The 21,278-nt window shown below is 49.2% G+C and overlaps 6 protein-coding genes across 6 annotated transcripts; 2 read left to right on the top strand and 4 right to left on the bottom strand.

Annotated features, from left to right (window-relative positions):
• Nucleotides 1-495: 495 nt before the first annotated feature.
• ACHE_41085A (uncharacterized protein) lies at nucleotides 496-2,120 on the top strand (the record flags this gene model as incomplete). Its single annotated transcript, XM_043279356.1, has 4 exons — nucleotides 496-716; nucleotides 763-1,173; nucleotides 1,341-1,816; nucleotides 1,861-2,120. The coding sequence occupies 4 exons, from the start codon at nucleotides 496-498 to the stop codon at nucleotides 2,118-2,120; spliced, it is 1,368 nt and encodes a 455-aa protein (XP_043137043.1).
• Nucleotides 2,121-4,676: 2,556 nt separating this feature from the next.
• ACHE_41084S (putative DUF221 domain protein) lies at nucleotides 4,677-7,509 on the bottom strand (the record flags this gene model as incomplete). Its single annotated transcript, XM_043279355.1, has 4 exons — nucleotides 4,677-5,467; nucleotides 5,524-6,249; nucleotides 6,310-7,381; nucleotides 7,456-7,509. The coding sequence occupies 4 exons, from the start codon at nucleotides 7,507-7,509 to the stop codon at nucleotides 4,677-4,679; spliced, it is 2,643 nt and encodes an 880-aa protein (XP_043137042.1).
• A 1,051-nt stretch (nucleotides 7,510-8,560) lies between these two features.
• Nucleotides 8,561-10,057, bottom strand: ACHE_41083S (uncharacterized protein; the record flags this gene model as incomplete). Its single annotated transcript, XM_043279354.1, has 2 exons — nucleotides 8,561-9,700; nucleotides 9,752-10,057. The coding sequence occupies 2 exons, from the start codon at nucleotides 10,055-10,057 to the stop codon at nucleotides 8,561-8,563; spliced, it is 1,446 nt and encodes a 481-aa protein (XP_043137041.1).
• Nucleotides 10,058-11,189: 1,132 nt separating this feature from the next.
• Nucleotides 11,190-14,170, top strand: MCM6 (MCM DNA helicase complex subunit MCM6; the record flags this gene model as incomplete). Its single annotated transcript, XM_043279352.1, has 2 exons — nucleotides 11,190-13,994; nucleotides 14,051-14,170. The coding sequence occupies 2 exons, from the start codon at nucleotides 11,190-11,192 to the stop codon at nucleotides 14,168-14,170; spliced, it is 2,925 nt and encodes a 974-aa protein (XP_043137040.1).
• A 1,743-nt stretch (nucleotides 14,171-15,913) lies between these two features.
• Nucleotides 15,914-16,959, bottom strand: ACHE_41081S (uncharacterized protein; the record flags this gene model as incomplete). Its single annotated transcript, XM_043279351.1, has 2 exons — nucleotides 15,914-16,849; nucleotides 16,912-16,959. 2 exons carry the CDS (start codon nucleotides 16,957-16,959, stop codon nucleotides 15,914-15,916), a joined length of 984 nt encoding a protein of 327 aa, XP_043137039.1.
• Nucleotides 16,960-18,039: 1,080 nt separating this feature from the next.
• On the bottom strand, nucleotides 18,040-20,551 carry ACHE_41080S (uncharacterized protein; the record flags this gene model as incomplete). Its single annotated transcript, XM_043279350.1, has 3 exons — nucleotides 18,040-20,150; nucleotides 20,257-20,366; nucleotides 20,454-20,551. 3 exons carry the CDS (start codon nucleotides 20,549-20,551, stop codon nucleotides 18,040-18,042), a joined length of 2,319 nt encoding a protein of 772 aa, XP_043137038.1.
• Nucleotides 20,552-21,278: the final 727 nt, after the last annotated feature.

The following is a 21,278-nucleotide window of genomic DNA, read 5'->3' as shown; positions in this document are numbered from 1 at the left end:
GTCATTGTAATTTGGCCGCTTGGGAGAGGGGGAGGGGGCATTGTGAGAGTTTGTTTATTCCGCATAGTTCTTGACATCTACCACCTATATATGTAGAAGGAAAGACGATTGTCTGGAAGAACAATCCCAGAGGCTAAAGAAGCGGTAAATTGATGATAAGTTAAGAACTAGAATACAGGAGGGCGATATGACCATATTTATAAACCATTGCATAAAGAAAGACTATCTAGAAAGAAGAGCAGGGGTTCTTTTTAAGTACAAACAGATAAATGCCTACAATATACATGCCAGGATTTTATTAATTGCGGCATTTAGGTAGTCGATAGGCACATTTAGGCAATGGTATAATAGTGCTGAGTTGCCCTTAATTCAGCAAGGGGTATTACACCACGGCCACTACAATGACACAATTTGACCCCACTGATAACAGCATCAATGCGCCAGAATAACTTAAGAAATCGACGCCTGCTCTATTACAACAAGAATAAATTGAAAATGGTGTCGAAAAATGTTGCAAATGCTGAAGTCCTACCAATTGAGCATAAGAATGGGCCATGGATTCGCTTGCTTACATTTCTACAATGGTATCCGAAGGGTATGAGCAATGCAGAAAAAAAACTGGTCCTGAAGTTAGACCTTTCAATTTTGACATTTGGCTGTCTGTCATTTTTCACCAAATACCTCGACCAACAGGCCATCACCAATGCTTATGTTTCGTATGTCCCAAATGATAGATGGAAATATCCATACTGATGTATATAGAGGGATGAAAGAGGACCTGCACCTAACAGGAAATGACATCAACTACATAACTATCGCCTTCTGGGCCGCCTACTGCATCTCCATGATTCCTGCCTGCTACTACCTCACCCGCAGCCGAATAAACATCGTCCTCCCCACGCTGGAAGTAGGATGGGGACTATTCACATTTGGCTGTGCCTGGGCACAAAACCTCAGCACCATCTACGCCATGCGCGTGTTCGTTGGAATTTGCGAGTCGTGTTCCTTTACAGGTGTCATCTACGTTATTGGATCATGGTATAAACCAAAAGAGATTGGACGCCGAGTTTCGCTTTTTTTTATTGCCTCGCCGCTGGGAACGATGTTTGCCGGGTATTTGCAGACAGCTGCTTATACCAATTTGGAGAATGTGCATGGGTTAGAGGGGTGGAGGTATGTTTCTTTTACTAGGTACGGAGTATATGGGTGGCTAATGAGTAGGTGGCTGTTTGTGATATGCACGATTATTACGATTCCGATTTGCATTTTGTATGTCCTATCATACAATAAGCAGGATTCCCATACCATATTGTACAATACGCAAAATGCTAATTATATAGAGGGTACATCGCCTTTCCCGACGTCCCTCACCATAGCAAACCTCGCTTCCTAACTGAGGAAGAACACATCCTCTCCAACACGCGCCTAGCGGAATTCACAAGCCCAAGCCAACTAAAAGTCTCCCGGGACATTTTAAAACGCGTTCTCGGGCGCTGGCACTGGTACGTATTCGTCTCGCAATGGATCCTCATCGATCAAAATTTCCTCCCCTCTTCGACGCCATTTAGTCTGTATCTCAAGGCAAAGCCGAATATATACTCCGTGTCAAGGATCAACACGTTACCGACTATCGCGACGGCATTTTCGATTGTGACTGCGTTGATTGCGGGAGTGGTTGTTGATCGGGCTGCTAATTTTTGGGCTCCGTGTGTTGTGGCTACGATGCCGGTGCTTGTGGGGTTGATATTGCTGGTTGTGTGGGATGTTGGGGAAGGGGGGAGGCTGGCTGGGTTTATTCTGACTGGTTCTGAGGGTGGTACGTTTCCTTAATTTCTTTTATAGACAATACTAATTGAGCAGCGATGAGTCCGTTAACGATGAGTTGGGCAACAGTGGTCATGGGCAACGACGCCGAAGAACGAGCCATCGTCACAGCCAGTATGAATGCAATCGGGCAGGCCATGTCGGCGTGGACTCAGTTACTGCAGTATCCAGCTGTTGATGCACCGAACTTTCGAAAAGGATTCATCTCAAACTTGGCGACTATATTGGCCCAGTTGGTAGTTATTGCAGTGATTGCGTTGTTGTGTCGGCGAGGTAGTCATGTACATAGGGGGTAGAGCCTGATATAGTTGATTACTGGTAAATCGCTCGTCAAATTGGTTGTTATCTATGAAACTGACTGCGAAACTGCCTTGTAATATCACCAATAAACCAATGTCGCTTCTTAGATTGTTTTAAGAATATCCTCTTCCTTTCCCCGAAGAGAGCGTAGCATAAGCGAGGCCGGCGTGGTCGTAGAATGTATCTGTAGTATTGAAAATAGCGAGAAGGTCGGAATATAACGATTTATGAGGACATCAATTGTTTTCTTAAAGTCATATCATCCAAGTCAGGTCGATAGCGAATATTCTGGAACACCAATATCCCATCCAGGACGAGCTCCAACGCAAAAGCCAGAAGCCTAGGCCAAAAGGCTAGTTCACCATTCCACGACAGAGGCCCAGTTTGATGTATGTGTACACCATATCTCCAGCTCAACACCATTCTCGTCTATAGTCCTAGCCCTAGCTCCAGAGGGCGTGGACGCTGCCCATTTCATAATTTCTTCAATGGCTGATGGATCATCTCGAGGCACGCTGATTTAAGAACAATTTCGAACCTGCCCCCATGTAAGCGAACATGGTTAATTTCAACCTAGAGGTCGCTCGAAGTCGACGGAGACCTGAACACCAACGGAACCGGCTCGTCCCAACCGAGCCGAAGAAGTATATACTTATATTGCCGTGTGACCACTGCTGGCGAAGCTCACCAAGCAAACCGTCAGGAGAGCGTCTGTACTTGCCAGCTACAGGACCTAGGAAGACACTCTTGTCGCGGATCGACTTTGCAACAAGCTCATAAGGGTATCATCCTTCTTTGGACCCATGGCATGCACCTCCTTGAACAGAATCGGGACCAGGTGCCGCAAGTACACTTGAGCCGTGACATGTGTCCCCTCACGCACTTGTATTTCAGACATAAAGCCCACTGTGACATGCGCCTCCAGCTGTCCGGTATCTGCGTCTTCTGTTTGGTGTTGTACGTCCGGTCGTGTAATCCCTTGCACATCAACACCTTCTAAACATCGAAGTCCAGAAAAGATACTCTATAGAACGAGGGACGGCATAGCTTCCTATTGCTCTTCGTTGTAGGGATTGTCTCAATAAAAATTATTTAGATGCGGTTCATGCAGTCAAATAATGAAGAGAAGTGTCGAGAAGAGAAAAGTTATCAAAAGCAAAACCAGAAAAAACCCCAATGACCTATAGTCATTCCAAATAAATCTCCAAGGACCATTCACACGTTGATCATGTGAGTAAAAACGGTCCAACCAGAACAGAGCGCCAACTCAACCCAATGCTACGATTTACAACCAACTTATTTTAATTTTCTCGAACAAGGACATCACCAAATCCTCCATCCGCTCCTTATCCTCCTCATCGCAAGCCAACGTTATTGTCATCTTGTATTTAGCCTTACCCAACGAGCTAGGGCTGCCAAATCCCGTTTGCAGATTATCTATCAGCGGCGGCGGGCGAACGGCAAGACAATAGGCCTATCACCCCCAATACGGAGGGATTTCACGCCCGGGATGCAACACGGCTGCTGGCCCTGAATCTGATCAAACAGAACCGTCAACCGTCGTCTGTGCTAAGCCCTGCTGCTGTAGCTGTTTGGCAGCCTTCACGAGAACGCAGCGTGAATGGAACCCCCCTCCACGTCGCAGCCCATTCATGATCTGGCATGTTCGCATGGTCGTTCTCGTAATTTTCGGGAGCACAGAACCATCAATTAGTTCCAACGTATCAATGTTATCCAAAGCAGGCATGTCATCAAAGAGCTCTTCTTGAGTGGCTTTCCACTGGGTGATCTGTTTACCGGTTTCATTACTTATATCCTGCAGTCCAGATTCAACACTGTGTAGAAAGTAGGGATTGATTCTTCCAAGGACTTGGTCGATCATGCTTCTTAATGTCAAATCTGGTGTTTAATCGCCTCGTCCCAGCTTCAATCTAAAGACTGTCATGCTGAAGATGTCGTGCAAGCAGTCGTGGAGAGAGTTGGCATCACGTTCGGCGTTCGTAGTGTCATCTTCATAGTAGAAGATGATGGCGTACATGTTTGCCTAGGCTGTCTCTGAGTGAGTTGAAGCCATGTTGTAGGTGCCTTGTGTTTTTGTCGGGTGGAAACGGCTCAGAAAGGATACAGGACTCACTTTAGAAAGTTCGAATAGCCATTTTTCGAAGAGATGAGATTGGGTGAGAGCGTGAGATGCCAGAAAGTCATTGAAATGTATTTTATTTCCACCTTCAGCCTGATAGGCTACGCCTCTTGTTGCCTGCACCTATAGAAGTCTGCTTGTAGCAAGAAAAAAGACGAACCAAAAAAAAAATAAAGATATCAAATTCACTTTGGGTAAACCTAATCAATCGATCCAATCTCATGAAGTCGTGAAACAACATCGACAACTGATGATTATGGTCGGTTGAGCAGAAGATAAGACATTAAATTATCAGATCCTTGAGATCCTCCAGAAATCCAGTGATAGCGGGTATCAAGATGACAAAGCAAAAGTCAAACCATAACAGACAGTCCTCCTTTTTGAATATACAGGCGCAACGCAACACGTCTGCTTAATAGTAAATCTTCTCCTTGTAAATCGGAGGAACGCCTTTGTTAACGTCCCACTGGAGAGCATTCTTCTCGTCAAGCCAAGCATCCTCATCGGTAATTGAAATCACTTTGTTCGTATGTTCAACCTCCTGCTTACTCACACCAAGGGGATCACGGGGAATCCAGAGAAGAGGGGCCTGGGCGTTGATGCACGGGTGATAGTAGGCGTTTTCCTCGGTATCAGGAGTATACGGAGGGAGATCGTCGGCCTTAGGTGCCCACTGGCGGAGCTGGTAATAGCTGTCATACTTGTCGGGACGCAAGTAGCGGATGAGGAAGTTGGTAGGCTTGTTGTCAGACACGACGGTAGACGAAATGGCCTTCTCGGCGGAATCGCCGTCCACTGCTGCTCCGTTGCCGTCCATAGAGGACGATTGCTCACCGGGGGAAAGAAGGCTCTTCTCCTCGGCTTCCAGGTTTTTGGGCAGGTAGTTGACGAGAGGGTCCATTGCCTTGTTGAGAGACATGTGGTACAAGATCATGAAGATAAGAAGGATGATCATCAGGACCAAGGGACCAAGGGCGATACGCTCGTCTGCGGTTCCGATGGCAAACAGACCGATCAAGCAGACCACCAGCAAATAGCAGCCCACTGTGAGGTGCTGCAAAGCACGGACATACGCCTTGCCCTGGGTGTCGATATCGGCATTAGACACGTACAGCATGTTGTAGCGGTAGGCGAAATAGAAGAGATAAAAGCCAATAGTGGCAAATCCCATGACCAAGGGCGCGATGCACGAGTATGTGATAGCTATGGCAAGTTAGCAAACGATGGATCGTCATCAAGACAGTATACAGCAGACTTACCGATGACAGCCAGGAGGGTAACCGCGGGATAGACGGTACCCCAGCCCAGGCCAGCCAGAGACGACCAGCGAGTGTACATCTTACGGGGCGTGCTATCCAATAGTTTTCCCAGAATCTTGCCGACAATCAATCCACCAATCTGCAACAAGGCGCCAGAACTAAAGGACAATCCCTGCAGAACAATGTACGAGATGTAGAAGTTGGACGACTTGGGAAGGTTAGTGGCCAGCAGATTGGCCGCTTCGGTTGGGTTGTTAACGATCTGGCCGGCCGCACTTGAAGCCGAAGACGTGAGCGTCACGACCAAGAACACCTGGACCACCTGGAACGCAAAATAGAAATTCTGCGTGGTTAGTTCAACCGCCGCTTGACTGGGGGCACCACCCAGTTTGGCCATCAAGCGCATTATAATCGGGACCAACGCAATCAAAATAGACATGGCAACAGTCGGGACAAGGCCAGTGATCACACCCTTGATCCAGCCCGGCAAATCGTCGATCCATGCAAGGAAAAACACGTTCTCTGTCAAGAAGGTGATGTTGGAGATGGCACCGACCACGGCCGTAGGGATAGCCCAGAAGACAATCAGGGCGACAATGAATGCAACCGTGACAGTGTATCGGATAATTCGCTCCCACCACTTGATGCGCAAGTTGGACCAAATGACCTGGGTAGGATCGAGACCAATGTACCTCGGAGCCATATGGAGAGGCAGGTTATGAGCAACTGTTTTGAGAGGTCAGCAACGTTGATTCTTACAATCTCAGGGAGTAGACAACAACATACCAGACTGGTAAGCACCTTGAGCATCGGACTGAAGGTAGAACTCGACAAACACAGAGGTAACCAATTTAGCATCACCAGAACGGTGTTTGGCTTGCAACTCTTCAATCTCTGGGGTGAGGCGTTCAATCTCCTCTCTTGCCCAGTTGATAGTGTCCACTTTCTTTCCAATCAACATTTTAAGGCGATGCGTGGGCCTGTCGGCCTGCTTAACGCCCCAGCGTGCAGCAACGGAGCCCGATTCCTCAAAATCAACATCGCCGGATTCGATCTCAGGGGCCTCTTCAGTGTTGCCCTGCTTCTGCTGCTTCTTGAGCTCTTTGGCGCGAGCTTTGTTGGCCAAGACAATGAGTTTGGTTTCGGCGGCTTCAAGTTTCATCGCCGCATCCTCGCGCTCACCCACTTTCTCCTCCAGTTCGCTCACGTCCGTAGTGAGCCAGACATTCTTCACCTTCTCCGGACCGAAGATTTGGCGGATCTTGTGGCGGTTGAGGTAGTCTTCGGTGACCGCAGTGAAGAGCACAGTGCGCGAGGAAAGACGATTGGCATACGCCGGGCACAAAGAGTAGGCCTGACGAAGGTTGATGTAGAAGATGTATTCGCGAGTGATGGTGAAGTAGATGAATATCACAAAAAACCAGGCAATGAAGGCATGCGCAAAGTAACGACCATATTGGTGGGAAACGTTGGCAATGCTCAGCATATCGAATTGCTGCCCTCCTCCACCACCGGTGGCATTGACGGGCCACAAGACCGGGAACGTCATGCAACAGCCGACAAACGCAATGACGGTGATCAACTTGAGGAAACGCAGCAGCAAATAAGCGTCCATGGAGTGATGTTGCAGCACATACTCGTCAGGCAGTTTGTACATGGACTTGACCCAGTTCAGCAGACCGGTGGGGGAGGAAGGCGTGCGCTCTGAGGGACGCAAACTACCCACGTACGTCCGAGGCATATACATGCGGCGCTCACTGCGACGCAGGATGATGAAAACAAGGACCATGGCCACCGCAGAAATTAATGAAGGAACTAGAACCCAGACTAGACCGGCCGCTGAATTGGAGTTATCACTCTATAGTGACAAATTGTGAGTCTTTTTGACATGACGGAGAAATTGAATGATTTGTAGTATATGGAATGACTTACAGATCGAGCAACCATCTGATGAAGGCCACGACGGCCTACACCGTAGAGGTCCATAATGGGCACGTCTCAGGTTGTTAGGTTGTTCTAGCTAAGAGAGGCTGAAAGTCGTCGCTCTCAGTTAGATAGAAGCACGGATGAAAAGGGGTTAAATTAAAACATGTGACGGAAGCCTTGGCGGTACAGGTACCCGAAACGACAACCCAGATGCCTGTCAACAGGCGAGATGAGACGGAAACTGATCAGGGAAGAGGGGAAGAGGGACTCGACTAACAATAAGCAAAGAAAAACGGAGGAATGGAGAAGAAGTGGGAAAAAATCACGGGACGGAGATCAGAAATCACGGGACATGAGACAGATCTCGATCGAGGGGCAGCCACAGCAATTTACAGTTTTTTAAAAATACGGTAAGGAAAAAGAAACAATTAAACATCATACTTGCAGAGCCGATCCCACGGGACACGTCCTGTGGCGGTGCCACTGTGGCGTGCGCATAGTACTAGTATTTTTTTATGACGGTGAAGTCCGACCGCGTTACAGCATTCCAACCACAGCATACGTCACGATAAATTCATGTACCTGTACATTCCTACCCCTTAACACTCCACACAATACTATTTACACTACAAGGTACATAGAACAGTAGTAAATTCTACAAAATAAGCGCCTCAATTGTATCGGATAAACCAAATAAACATTGATATGTAATTATTACCGTCCGACAGAATTTGATCGCCTAAAATAGTCTGACAATAGCGCCGATGATGATGTGGCGCTAGGGATCAGCGTTCGAGCTGGATTATTTCTGATTGGCCACTCGCAAGATTAGCGGTCCATTTCAAAATTTGAGATCACCAATAAGATACAGCCAGCACGTGCCCACTATGTCTAAACCACATTAGTGGAAATGCCATGCGAGCGTCGTATATTCCTCCTCCGAGAGCCATGGTTCGTTTTGCCTAGTTTTTGCTCACCACAACAAAAGCATGTGTTCGGTATCAAGTCTGCCTGATCCATGGTTTCCCACCATTTACTATTACGTTTAGATTATGCACATGGCGAATTATATCGCCAGGAACAACAGGATCAAGAAATTAACCATGAAATTTCATCTGTTAAGCTCCTCTGCAAACGTATTGATCCCCCTTATCGGCGGGGTCATCATCAGAAAACTCATCAGGATCTCGGTAAACTGAAACTGTAAGTCGGGTCGTAGTTGCTTGTGCGTTTTCAGCAACTCCCCCGTCGACCAACCTCGTTCCGCATCGCGCAGGTCCGCGTCCCACCGTTCCTCCAGCAGCAGCCATACAAGCGTCTCGCACGCTTGGGACCGGTCAAGGCCGTGTTCGCGCGCCATGGCCATCGCTTGGCTAAGGAACCGCCTCATTTTACTCGGCGAATCTTGGAAATCCCACAAGGCTGCTGTTATGTAGATCAAGGCAGCCGTCCGCGTAATCTCCTGTGTTGGCGCATCCTTCACCACATACATGCGCGCTTCTATGGGCACCTGCGACGGACGAGGTCCGCTCGATAGTAATGGGAATAGGGGACTGTCCATCTGAAAGGCCTCGCGTCGTTGCGGGACCTCTGATAGATACGCCGGCGTGTTGTGTTCCCGCATCAATTCTTCCGCTCCCCGTAGGAAGGTCAATAGCCATTGTTTCCCGTCCGAGTCGATGCCATAACCAGGTTTCGGGGGTGTCATGATGTATCGCACGTAGTGTAGAAATACTTCAACCGCATTGTTGGATCCCGCCCGTGAACGGAGGATCTGCACCGCCCGGTCGATATATGCTCGGGCAATCGATTTCTGCCCAAATCGTTCTTCCTGCAAAGCCATCCCAGTCAAAGCCATGGCAAGGTAATCTTCGTGAATAGGTATAATGCCTGCGAGGGCCTCTTCCACTCCGCGCGCAGCCTGTCCGACATGACGCTGCACTTCAGAGCCTTCTGGTAAATTGTAGAGTTGCGCTTTCCATCGCGCGCAATATGTTAAAACGACCGCTTGGAAAGTCAAAGGATGGCCCATGGCGGTTCGAAAGATATGGTCTTTCATGTGCTTGTTCTGTCCCGACCAGTAAGTCAACTTGGTATTCCAGAAATCTGCTAGTTCCAGGTCCTCTCGGCTTAAGCCCACTGGTAGACTGCCAATAGACTCTTTCCTGGGCATATCATAAACAGGTAGCGTCGACTGTATATGAGCAAGAGAATGGGAAGATGGTTTCAAAGGCGGGTATCCTGCTCGAAACTGAAAGTTGTCAGTATCCTTCTTTCCAGCCAATTAGCACCTATCTCATACCACTGAGCTACTGCCAGAAGAGAACCCATTGATTCCAGCGTCTTGAGTCGCGTCCAGTCTGCGGTCTCCGTGTTCTAATGTCTGGTCTTGCCAAGGGACATAACGGACAGCCTGGTTCGACATCTTCTCGCTATCGCTGTCTGCATTGGAAGCCTTGCGCTGTCGCCGTTTCTCCTGGACGTGGTGTCGCATCACGTGGGCCCGTTTCTCTCGTGATGAGGAGTTCGAGTCAACAAAGTAGAATATCTGGTTCTTGGGCGGCCCATCGTCGGTCGTTGGTAAACGCCGTCGTCGCTTCGGTTTCATGGGAGATTCAGGGTCATCGCTGCGGGGTTCTAAGTGTTACGATGCCAACTGTCAGTGTGTGTAACTAACTACCGAGCCAGTTGGACGAGTTTGAATACGTACGCTGTTGTTGTTGTCGCTGTCGCTTTTGTTGGTGCTCCAGCAATTCAGAGGAGGTTTCATGTTGCGCAAGGCTTGGTGGGGAATATGATGAATGAGGAGAACATCGCTCTGAAGACATCACGAGAAAGAAAGATAATGCGATAGTTCAATCCAGTGCCTTGCTACTGTGGCATATCGAGTCGAACGGATAAATGAGATCAGCAAAACACCTCCAGTAATACGGCCGATCTGTGCAGCGCTGTCATTGCAGAGATAGAACACAGTCAAGCAATCCACAGGCAGGAGGAATGAACTATGAGGTCAGCAATCCTTCATAGCCTAAAACAGCGATCAAGCGCGAATGGAGTAGTTGTTTCGGTTCTGACAGGATACGTAGCTGAACATGGGGATGACCCTATTTGGGATGATTCTGAAGATTAATTAACCCTCACGGCGGCTGTGGGTCTCAAGACCTCCATGAGTGCCGCTCCGAAAGTCTATTTGTCCTGATGCTGGCTGCTGATTGGTTATGGGGAGCTTTGACCCCAGGAAACCGGTCGTGAAAGCTTGTCATTGGCTGATGGCCGGGGACTACCCCTCTTGGGAAGGGATCTGTTTGGTTGCCGGGATGCCGCTTTGAAGGACCTTTATCCCCGTTTGGTTTAGTCCTCGGCTAACCTCTCGTGCCTAACTCCGACGCCATGGTAGCGACTCCTAATTCAGGTTAGCGTCTCCCCCTGCAGCAGGAGAGGCTGATGTAAGCTGCGAGCGTTAGTTTCTTGTCCGAAAATGGAAGCACTTAACGCGTCGGTGAGCGTCTACATTTCTCCGACGCGTTTCGCGTGTTCGACGCGTTCCACCGAAAAAAGACAATGCGAAGTCATCACCGCCGCAACGACCACCACCACCAGCACTGTCTCCCTTGACACACCTTTTCAAATATTACTGAATCCAGGATTTTTTTTCCTAATTATTCTCGCTTCCCATACAACCCCTCCTTCAACGCTATCAACCGGCCACTCCCTTGGCCGTGTCCATCCCTCATTCCGCCATGTCGTCCCTCTTCGATGCCGTTATCCAGTCCGAGCTGGGCTCAACGGCCGGCTCCCAACAAATCCACTCAGATCAGATCGGCAGCTCGCGGCCGCAGCTCATGTCAGAGAGCAATGGACCGATGAGTGATGCACAAGGCTTCCCGGATGACCAGGTTGTGGGCACAAACAGTTCGACGATAAACCGACTGCGGAATCCATACATGCCAGGCCCCCCTCCGGTCACCGATTTGGCGGGTGAGAAAGTGCAACAAGCGTTCGCGGAATTCCTCGAGTCCTACATTGAGGAGGTCTCAAGCACTGCGCCGCCGCCGTCGTCCGCTCGTTTGTCCGATAAATACTATATCGCACAAATTTACGGCATGAAGAGACTGGGACTGTCGACCCTTTATGTAGACTTTACACACTTGACATCATTGGATAACCAGATTCTGGCCGATGCGATTTCCAACCAATACTATCGATTCCAGCCTTTCCTGGTGAAGGCTTTGCAAAACCTGATCAGCAAATATGTACCGGAATACTATATTTCCCATCGTCAAGCGACTAGCGCGCAATCTCAGAATAGTTCGGCTATGCAAGACCTGGAAGAGAGTGCGGCCGAAAACGACGAGAGCATCAACGACCCCAACCAGCCGAAATTGGGCCGTCAAGCTAACACCAAGACCCGGCATCAGCAGACAGATAAATTGTTCTCCCTGGCATTCTACAACATGCCGCTGGTCTCCCGGTTACGGCAACTTCGAACATCACAGATTGGAAAATTACTGTCTGTCTCTGGTACCGTGACGCGGACATCTGAAATCCGGCCCGAATTGTCGTTGGGTACCTTCATCTGTGAACAATGCAAATCGGTTGTCCCCAATGTGGAGCAAACTTTCAGATACACGGAGCCCAGCGAGTGCCCGAACAGTACTTGTGGTAACCGGTCTGGATGGCGTCTGGACATTGCGAAGAGTACGTTTGTCGACTGGCAGAAGGTGAAATTGCAGGAGTCTTCGCATGAAATTCCCACGGGCAGCATGCCCCGTACAATGGATATCATCCTACGTGGTGAAATGGTCGACCGCGCCAAGGCAGGTGAACGGTGTATCTTCACTGGTACATTGATCGTGGTCCCGGATGTTAGCCAGCTTGGTCTTCCTGGAGTGCGGCCAGAGGCCGTTCGTGACATGAGTAACCGCACTGGTGAAGTAGGGGGAGGTGGTGTGAGTGGTCTGAAGGCCCTGGGTGTCAGAGACCTCACTTACCGGCTCGCCTTTCTTTCCTGCATGATCACTCCCGACACCAGCACACCTGGTCAACAAACAAACCAGCAACTGACCGGTAACTCCGACAATATTCTGGGCTCTCTCAATCAGCACAAAGACCCCGACCCGGAAGACGACATGGCCCAGGAATCCTTCCTTCATACCATCAGTGCAGCAGAAGTGGATGATTTGAAGCAACTTGTTCATTCAGAGTACATCTACTCGCGTCTAGTCGAATCCATCGCACCGATGATTTATGGGCACACGCAAATCAAGAAGGGCTTGCTTCTGCAACTGATTGGAGGTGTTAGCAAGTCGACGGAACAGGAGAACATGCAGCTTCGTGGTGATATTAACATTTGCATCGTTGGTGACCCTTCGACAAGTAAGAGTCAATTCTTGAAATACATCTGTTCGCTACACCCTCGTGCAGTATATACCAGCGGTAAGGCCTCATCTGCTGCTGGTTTGACTGCATCCGTCGTGAAAGATGCCGAAACTGGTGAATTTACCATCGAAGCTGGTGCACTGATGCTTGCCAACGGAGGCGGCATCTGCGCCATCGACGAATTCGACAAAATGGACATCAGCGACCAAGTTGCAATCCACGAAGCAATGGAACAGCAAACGATCTCCATCGCAAAGGCTGGCATCCACACAACCCTCAACGCCCGCGCTTCAATCCTCGCCGCCGCAAACCCCGTCGGCGGTCGCTACAACCCCAAAACCACCCTCCGCGCCAACCTCAACTTCTCAGCCCCCATCATGTCCCGTTTCGATCTGTTCTTCGTCATCCGCGACGAACCCAACGAAGCCGTCGACCGCAAGCTGGCAGACCACATTGTCAACGTGCACATGAACCGCGACGAAGCCGTGACACCAACTATCAGCACCGAGCAGCTCCAGCGCTACATCCAGTTCGCGCGGACGTTCAGACCTGTCTTCACGGACGAGGCTAAGGCCGTCCTCGTCGAGAAGTACAAAGAGCTGCGCGCCAACGATGCACAGGGTGGAATGGGTCGCTCCTCGTACCGTATCACCGTCCGTCAACTGGAATCGCTCATCCGTCTCTCCGAAGCCGTCGCCAAGGCTAATTGCGTCGAGGAAATCGTCCCCAATTTTGTCATCGAGGCCTTCAACCTCCTCCGCCAGAGTATTGTTACCGTCGAGAAGGACGATGTCGAAGTCGAAGATGACGACGAGGAAGCCGCGCTCGCGCAAGTCGCAGCTGCAGACCTCGAAGACCAGGAGATGGCCGATGGGGATAGGGAAGGCGATAGCCCCATGCGCGATGGCGATGATGGCGAGCAGCAAGAACAGCCTGCGCAGCAGCGCCAGAAGCCCAAGACCAAGATCACGTACGACAAGTACATGAAGATCCTGAACTTGGTCGTGCGGAGAGTGAACGAGGATGAGTCGACGTCTGGTGAGGGCGTTGAGCGGGAGGAGTTGCTTGTTTGGTACTTGGAGCAGATTGAGGCTGAACTTAACACCGAGGAGGATTTGCAGCGGGAGCGGGACTTGGCTGTTAAGGTCTTGAAGCGGATGGTCAAGGTTAGTATCTCACCAAATATTGCATCTCTTTTACGAATCATTACTAACTGTCGCAGGATAACATCCTCATGCCTATCCGCGGAGAAGGTCTCCTCGACGACGAACAAGATGAGGATGGCCAGACGCACAAGACCGTCTACGTCTTGCATCCCAACTGCGCTATTGAGGAGATGTGATTTCTCTTCCTGTTGTTTTTCTGTTTTTGATTATGCCATGGTAGTTATTGCATGCATATTTTGTTTGATGAGGGTTGTTTTATTTGTTGAAATAGGAGCAAAGGAAAGGGATCATGAGTGATGATATCCAGTTGTGATGTGCTTACAATGTTTATTCGACATTGATATCTATTTTATTATTTATGAATGAATATGAATGTGTACAACGCTTGGTCACTGTTTTCACCTGGCTGTCATATGTCATATCGACTCTACATAGGGTGAAGTGCCTAACGAGGCCAGCCCTAGGAGCTATTAAAAGAAAAGCTGATATGCTTGCATCCAATACATCCGTCCCCCAGATGAAGCTGTTTATCGATATAACTTCCAAAAGGGAAACGAGAAAACAGGCATGGGTTTGGCACGTAAGGTGATCTGGTCAATAATAACCATGCTCAGCAAAGCAACACATATATAATCGCTGAGTGTGGGAAAAAACACTCATTGCTGAGCAGCTAGTGCCCCTATCTTTTTGTAAATGGACCATGTTGTGAATCGGTTGGACCATTTTGAATCAACACCCTCAATTATTTCTGGTAAATTCCGTGTCTTTGTCGTTCATAGTGGGTTTGCACCCGCAACACTGGTGCGAATCTATGGCGACAGTTGTGTGAAAACATGAAAGGGGAAGCGGGAAGGTCTATATGAGCTGCCCGGCACGTGCTCCGTCAAAATTAGGCCACAATCAACCGACCTTACATCATCTATGCTTATGTATTTACTTGTAGTGCATCGGCGTGACCAGCCGGAAGAATGCTGAAAAGGTCATTCCGGTATATTCTGACTCGTGGCATCCACTTAGGTTTCATTGGACTCTGTCTTATCGTGGCAGAAAGTTTGCGCTAGAATTAAATGGTCAGACTGCAGCTTGCGAGTGACGAGGAGCAATTGTTCCAACCGCCTGGGTTTGGCGTATCCATTAAATTATCTAATAAAGTGACTATCATCGATCTTGACCCCTCTTCCATCAGACAAGACATTTGAGATCGTTGCAACTCATTGTTCCAGAATCGCATCCGCAAATTACCATGAAACAACAACTGTAAAGAGTGGTCGAAGCAGTTATAGTCAACTAGCGCTATGCACAGTTGATTTGAGTCATTCTACGCTTGTGCCATCCTGATTTCATGCATGGGCTACTGAGGCCTTGTGAATTATGGTAGCAACGTCTTTTGCTCTGGGGTGTATTTGGTAATAGCCATCTGTACGCGATGGCCAATGATGCCAGATTGAATTCGGAACTAGGTGCTGATAGTCAGCCAATCGATTCAGAAAATAATCGAATCCGCTTAACTGGGCGTCTTGGGCTCTGTCCAAACGCTTCTGTGATTGCCTTGAGACTGCTTTCATTCAAACGTTCGAACTCGATGTTTCAGTTTGAAGATGAAATGAGCTACAACTCGCCAGGGGCTGCAAGCCTTTGCAATTGATTTGCCAGAAATGGGCCAGAAATTCCACGTGGGATGATAGATTATGATGATGGGGTTGAAAGGGAGATAAGACCAGGTGCTCGAGGAGTTTTGTAGAGGACCCGAAGAGGAGAGAGAATTACATAGTGAGACGAAGAACTTTCGTATTCACTGCCTAATATATGCCATCACAACCATTTTGCTAATTAACAAAATGTAATTCATACAAAATCACTGGTGAATCGCAGTAATCATAAATAAGAAATCAAACCCCCAGAAACCCATAACCCTCACGTTACTGACGTCCACGTCCCAAGAACCGCCGCGGAGGAGCCCCAAGAAATGACATTGTTTCCGTCGCCCCTCTGACTTCCCGGAAAGAAGAAAGTTCTTCACCTTCACTGAACGAGACCATCCTACTGTTGAAATAGCGAAGATGAGGATTTCTTTCTGTAAGTCTTATTTCTCCACCCGTGTCCGTATACTCGTCAACGGAGATGCTTGGACTGTTCCATTGGACGTCGTGGTAATAGTACATCCGCGTATCCTGCGAGTGATCAAAGTGCTGACGACGGCGTGGCCGCTGGTGGTCTATCTCTTCGCCTCCGAACAGTTCAGACTCCTCGACACTAGTTTCTTCGTCCTCGTCGTCGAGTCCATCTGTATTTTCCTTATCATCCTCCGGGTATCTATACCAGTCCTCCGGCATGTAGAAACCAAAGTCACGGATCACTCTATCCTCTGGGTCTTCGTAGATGGTGAAGCCACTGTCGCTGGATGGAGGGGCTCCGTATTCGTGGATGTGAAGTTTCCTAAAAGTACTGCTCAGTGGTGAATAGGCATTAGACTGCTCTTCGTCTTGTTCTTTTTCATCGTGATTGAAGGAGTCGCGGCTAATCGCAGTCGCAGAAATATCGACCGTCTCGGTAGAAGAAGACGAGAACAGGCTAGAAAATGACGAATTGACAGAATCCAAAGCAGCTCCCTTGTCAGACCACGCCTGGTCTCCCTCACGCCAGCTCCCAGACGCAGAGATTTTGGTCCTCTTATTCGATTGCGCACAACGTTCACTTCCTGTCTCGGTCTCACGTTCACGTACTTCGTCTTTTCCCTGCTCGTGTTCGTCGATTTGTCTCTCGCGCAATCGGGGACTTTTCAGATTCGGTGTAGTTGTTTCATTCACGCTATCGAAGGACGAGGTCATGTTCTTCTCACGACGAGCGATGGCCGCCTGGCGATTTGAATAGTAATAAATCAGTATATGCGAACGCACGGCAGAGCATAAAAACTCACGTGCTTCTCCACGCCCAGACACAGCTCGAAGTCGATCTCTTCCATCATCTTGATCGGACGGAAGATGCGGTTATAGGTGAGCTGTAGGCCCGTATCGAAGGAAAGAAGTTAGCAACGAAACAGCAAGCATGAGGTAAATCGCAATAGGCGTCTCTTGAGTCAACATATGTGCGCGAGAGTAACCAAGACTTGCTTTCAGGATAGGATCTAAATGAAATGGACGAGGCATAGCGGTAGGGTTTGTGGATTGGACTTGAACTCAGGTTGTCTCTGGGTTTGGGACGGGGAGAGCTGGCATCAAGTCAGACAAGAGAGCAGAGGACGGTGGTGCGAAAACAATGGTCATACCCGTATTCCGCGCTTTATATGTTCTCACAAGGACACAGCAAGCCGTCAATACAGCCAAGTTAACGGATAAAGAGATGGGAGATGGAAGAGAGGGTAACGCTTGCCTTGAGAGATGGAGATGACTGGTTGTGAGAATAAATCTGAACAATACTGCTGGGATTGGCACTGGATGAAACAAAATAAAAAAGGAAGACAGAGGGGAGATGAAAGAGGGAGAGGGAGAGTGGTGATGTTGTAGCAAGACTGACAGTGAATGCCATCCACTGTCAGCTGACAATGGACAACAACCACTTGCTCTATATTGAATTACAGCCTACGGCTCCGAAGGTAAACCAGATCCATGTAATGAATTGAATTGAAACTATCCAGCCATCCAGGATTGACACGGATTGATGGCAGTATATTGCGAGCTTCCAAGGATAGTCCCAATCAATCCATCACCACATATCCCCTCCAATCCTCCCAATGGCCAGCAAAGTCACCTGGTTGAATCGCAGCGAGCAATCCATCCAGTATCTGCGTGCCAAATCAACAACTAGCCTAATGGCATGGGCCATATAGCAGAACTCCCCTCTGATGGTCCTCATCAACACCGCCTCCGTGATGCGTTTGAAAGAGAAGAGAAAAGATACAATAAACTTAAAAGGGCGTATCAAATGGAACATAAAAAAAAAGAAAAGAAACTCCGGCATCGACCAAAAGGGTATCACGAAAGACATCAGAAAGAGAGCTCCGCTATATGGCAACATGCCTTGTATGTGAACTCTGTTCAATAGTAATCTACCGGAAATGTCCCGGGGCACCACCGCTGGCCTGGCCGAACATGTCTAATAGATGCCTAGAGGATGGCGGCGGGCCCTGAGGACCAGGATTGCCTCCGAATGGACCTTGTCCACCAAGTCCCATCAGGGCTTCAGCATTATGCGGCATAGGTGGCAACCCAGAAGGTGGTGGACCATTCATGTTCATGTATCCCGGAGGGGGCATCATGCCAGGTGGAGGGCCGAATGCTGCCGCTCCATTTCCGCCAGCGCCACGTGGGAATCCTTGACGGTCATTGAGGGGAGGGAGGTTGCCGTGCATTGGCAGCACATTAGACATGAGATTCGGGTTCATGCCACGATTGGGAGCGGGGATACCTGGCGGAGGTGCCAATGGGCCTGGTGCACCCTGTTGTGGTGGAAGTTGTTGACCTCCGAATCCAGGAGGCGGCAGATGTTCGAAACCAGGTGGCCTTTGAATGCCCATAGCGGGATGGCCCTGGCCTTGAGGAGCCCGGCTTCCGCCAGGAGTCATGGGAAGATTGTTACCCTGAGCAAAGAGAATATCATCGAAATAGCCCATGGGTGGCCCATTCGCAGCTCTCCGCCGAAGCTGATCAGCAGCATCTGGTCTCTGCATGTTTGCAATTGCTGGATCATTCAGAAAGTTGGGACCCTTCTGCGGGGTAGGTAATCCTGGGGGATGAGACATCATTTCAGGTATGTTCATCATGCCCGAAGCCGGACCGGCACTCTGAGCGCCCTGGCTCCCATGGGGCATGTTCGGGACCGGGCTGATCCTAACTTGCTGCATGAGACGAAGCAAATGCTCACGCTCACCAACATGCGGGTCTTTGAAAGGTTCTTGGACAGGATTCGGCGATAGTCCAGGTGGTGGTGCAGTTGTACGGGCAGGAGATCCATTGAAAGTCATTTGATCCTGCCGGTGGAGGTGCTCCCGAACCGGTGACGGCAGCGCACTCCGACCTTGCTCGGCCTGCACTAACGATGGCGGACGTTGAGGCTGTGGTGTGTCATTTTGAGGAGTAGCATTGCGCGACTTAGCACCACCACCCAGCATCTGTAAGATGCGTTGGAACCCTTCCTGGTCGGGATCAGCAGGAGACTGGCTTACAGCCTGAGGTTCTGGCTCCCTCGTCGGCGTTCCCGGAGGTGGACTAAACAGGCCAGCAAAGCGAGATGATTTGATAGACTTGGAGGGCACCGACTCCTTCTTGCTGCTAGTTGGCTCCACAACAGGCGACTGGCTGCCAATGTCCGGAGAAGGCTTTGCCTCATTGAGCAATCCAAAGAATCGTTCCATCGTAGCATCTGCCTGGAGAGGCGTGCCAGTACTACTGAAGATTTCACCATCAGTAGGCCTTGTCTCCAGCTTCGGCAACGTGCTGGTAGCTGGTTCCAATGGAGGTTCTTTCTTCTCCTGTACCTGAGCGGAGCCAGCTTTCATCCTCTGCTTCCATTGCTCAAAGTCTTCCTGGGTATGTACCGGCCTTGGCTCTTCTCGATCGGTTGAGTCTAACCACTCAGGCTCTTGCTCGAACTTAGCGCCTCTAGTCCAGTCACGATCCGCACCATGTCTGTCGCGACGCCATTCACGAGTGCGAATTGACGGCTTCTCTTCCTCCGCTTCAAGCGAATCCTGTGCATGATTATCGTCACGGAACCAGCTTCCCTCGAGTCTCGACCGTCCTAACTGGCCATCTTTTCGAATGAAGAATCGACTATCCTTATCACGGTTTCCAAAAGTTGTTGAGTCTCGAGGATCACGTTCTCTGATGTTATCACGGCCTTCCCATCGATCGAACTCGCCATTGCGTCTTGGTTTACGTTCAAGGTCATCTGGGCCGAAGGCACGGCGTGGGCGTCCATTATTCCAGTCCTCCTTATCGTTGCGTCGGTTGATGAAAGTGCCTAGTTTTCCATCGCGTTTGTCCAAGTCGCCGGATTCTCGGTCTTTGAAAAACTTCTCCCGGAAGTTGAAACGATCGTTCTTGGATTCATCCGAGTCCTGTATTCTAGATGGCCGTTCCGTTGCATCTATAGAGCCTTTACCAGCAATGCGGGAGGCGGAAGCGAAGGCAGTCCGTGGCGGTCCGAGAATGATGTCCTCTAGAAATGGTGGCTGTCAGCCAAGGCCTTTTTTTTTTTTTTTTGAATCCATAAGTGGACCAACAGATATAAAAACAAGTTTGGGAGAGTCGGGCACTGTATTTACCTGAAGTCGAGCCTCGTGAAAAATGACGGGCTTCGATAATGCTAGGTCGTCGGTTGCTCGTAGTCTCATTCTGATTGTTCGGGTCTTTGGGTTTTCGTTCAGGAAGTGGACTGGACACGAATGACAAATCAGCTTCTGAACCATCACGAATACAACAATAGAGAAATTGCAAACGAAAGAGACAGAATCTGCCTTACCCCATCCATTCTTCTACCGGCGGTAAGCTTGCAGGCTTGGTGACCAGAGGCGATGAGCGCAGCCATAGCAGCTCATCAATCTCGTAGCGTCGCGCCATGAAAATGGCCGGGATGGAGAATCACAGTGGTTCAGGTAGGTATCGGGGATCAGGAGTTATGAGGTTCTCATTGGTGGCCGAGAAATTTCGAGATGAGACAAAACGGTCGTGGTGTTTCGTTGGCGTTCAGGGAGAGAGATGGATGAAGGAGTCGAAAGAATCGAGGGAAGGGGCAGCTAAGGATCAATCGTCGTTTCCACGCGAAGAAGCCGAAAACAAGAAGAAGCTTTTTCTTTTAACAGGCAGTGGCAGCTCAGGCGGAGGAGGGTTAATCGGTCAAGATCTGAAGGTCGGAGTGAGGGGCAAAGAGAGACTTGAGGAAAGGCGTCCTTTTTTTTTTTATTGCTTTTCTGGGTTCTTTTTTCTTCTTATCGAGTCAATCCATAGAAAGAAAATTTACAGGCGTTTTGTTATCGACCGAATGGAAGATGATGAGATGGTAAAGGGTGAGATTCTGGTTGATGGTAGAGAGGAGAGAAGACAGAGACAGAAAACGTGGTTCGTCTGATTGCCGAAAATGGAAAAATCCGCCTCCTGTCGCACTGCCGCAGCATCACCACTCCATAACACCAGAAAGCAGTGAATTGAGCTCGAATTGAACATGCTTTGTTTATCTGGAGTGAAATAAATCAAGTATATTATGCGAAGCCATCACAGTTATCCTGAAACTCAGGTTCTGTCTATATATATACATTGCTCTAGACACCATACATACAAAGTACTCCTA

This window comes from Aspergillus chevalieri, chromosome 4 (assembly GCF_016861735.1).
Source record: "Aspergillus chevalieri M1 DNA, chromosome 4, nearly complete sequence".
Lineage (NCBI taxonomy): Eukaryota > Fungi > Ascomycota > Eurotiomycetes > Eurotiales > Aspergillaceae > Aspergillus > Aspergillus chevalieri.
This window is presented reverse-complemented; position numbering and strand designations above follow the sequence as displayed.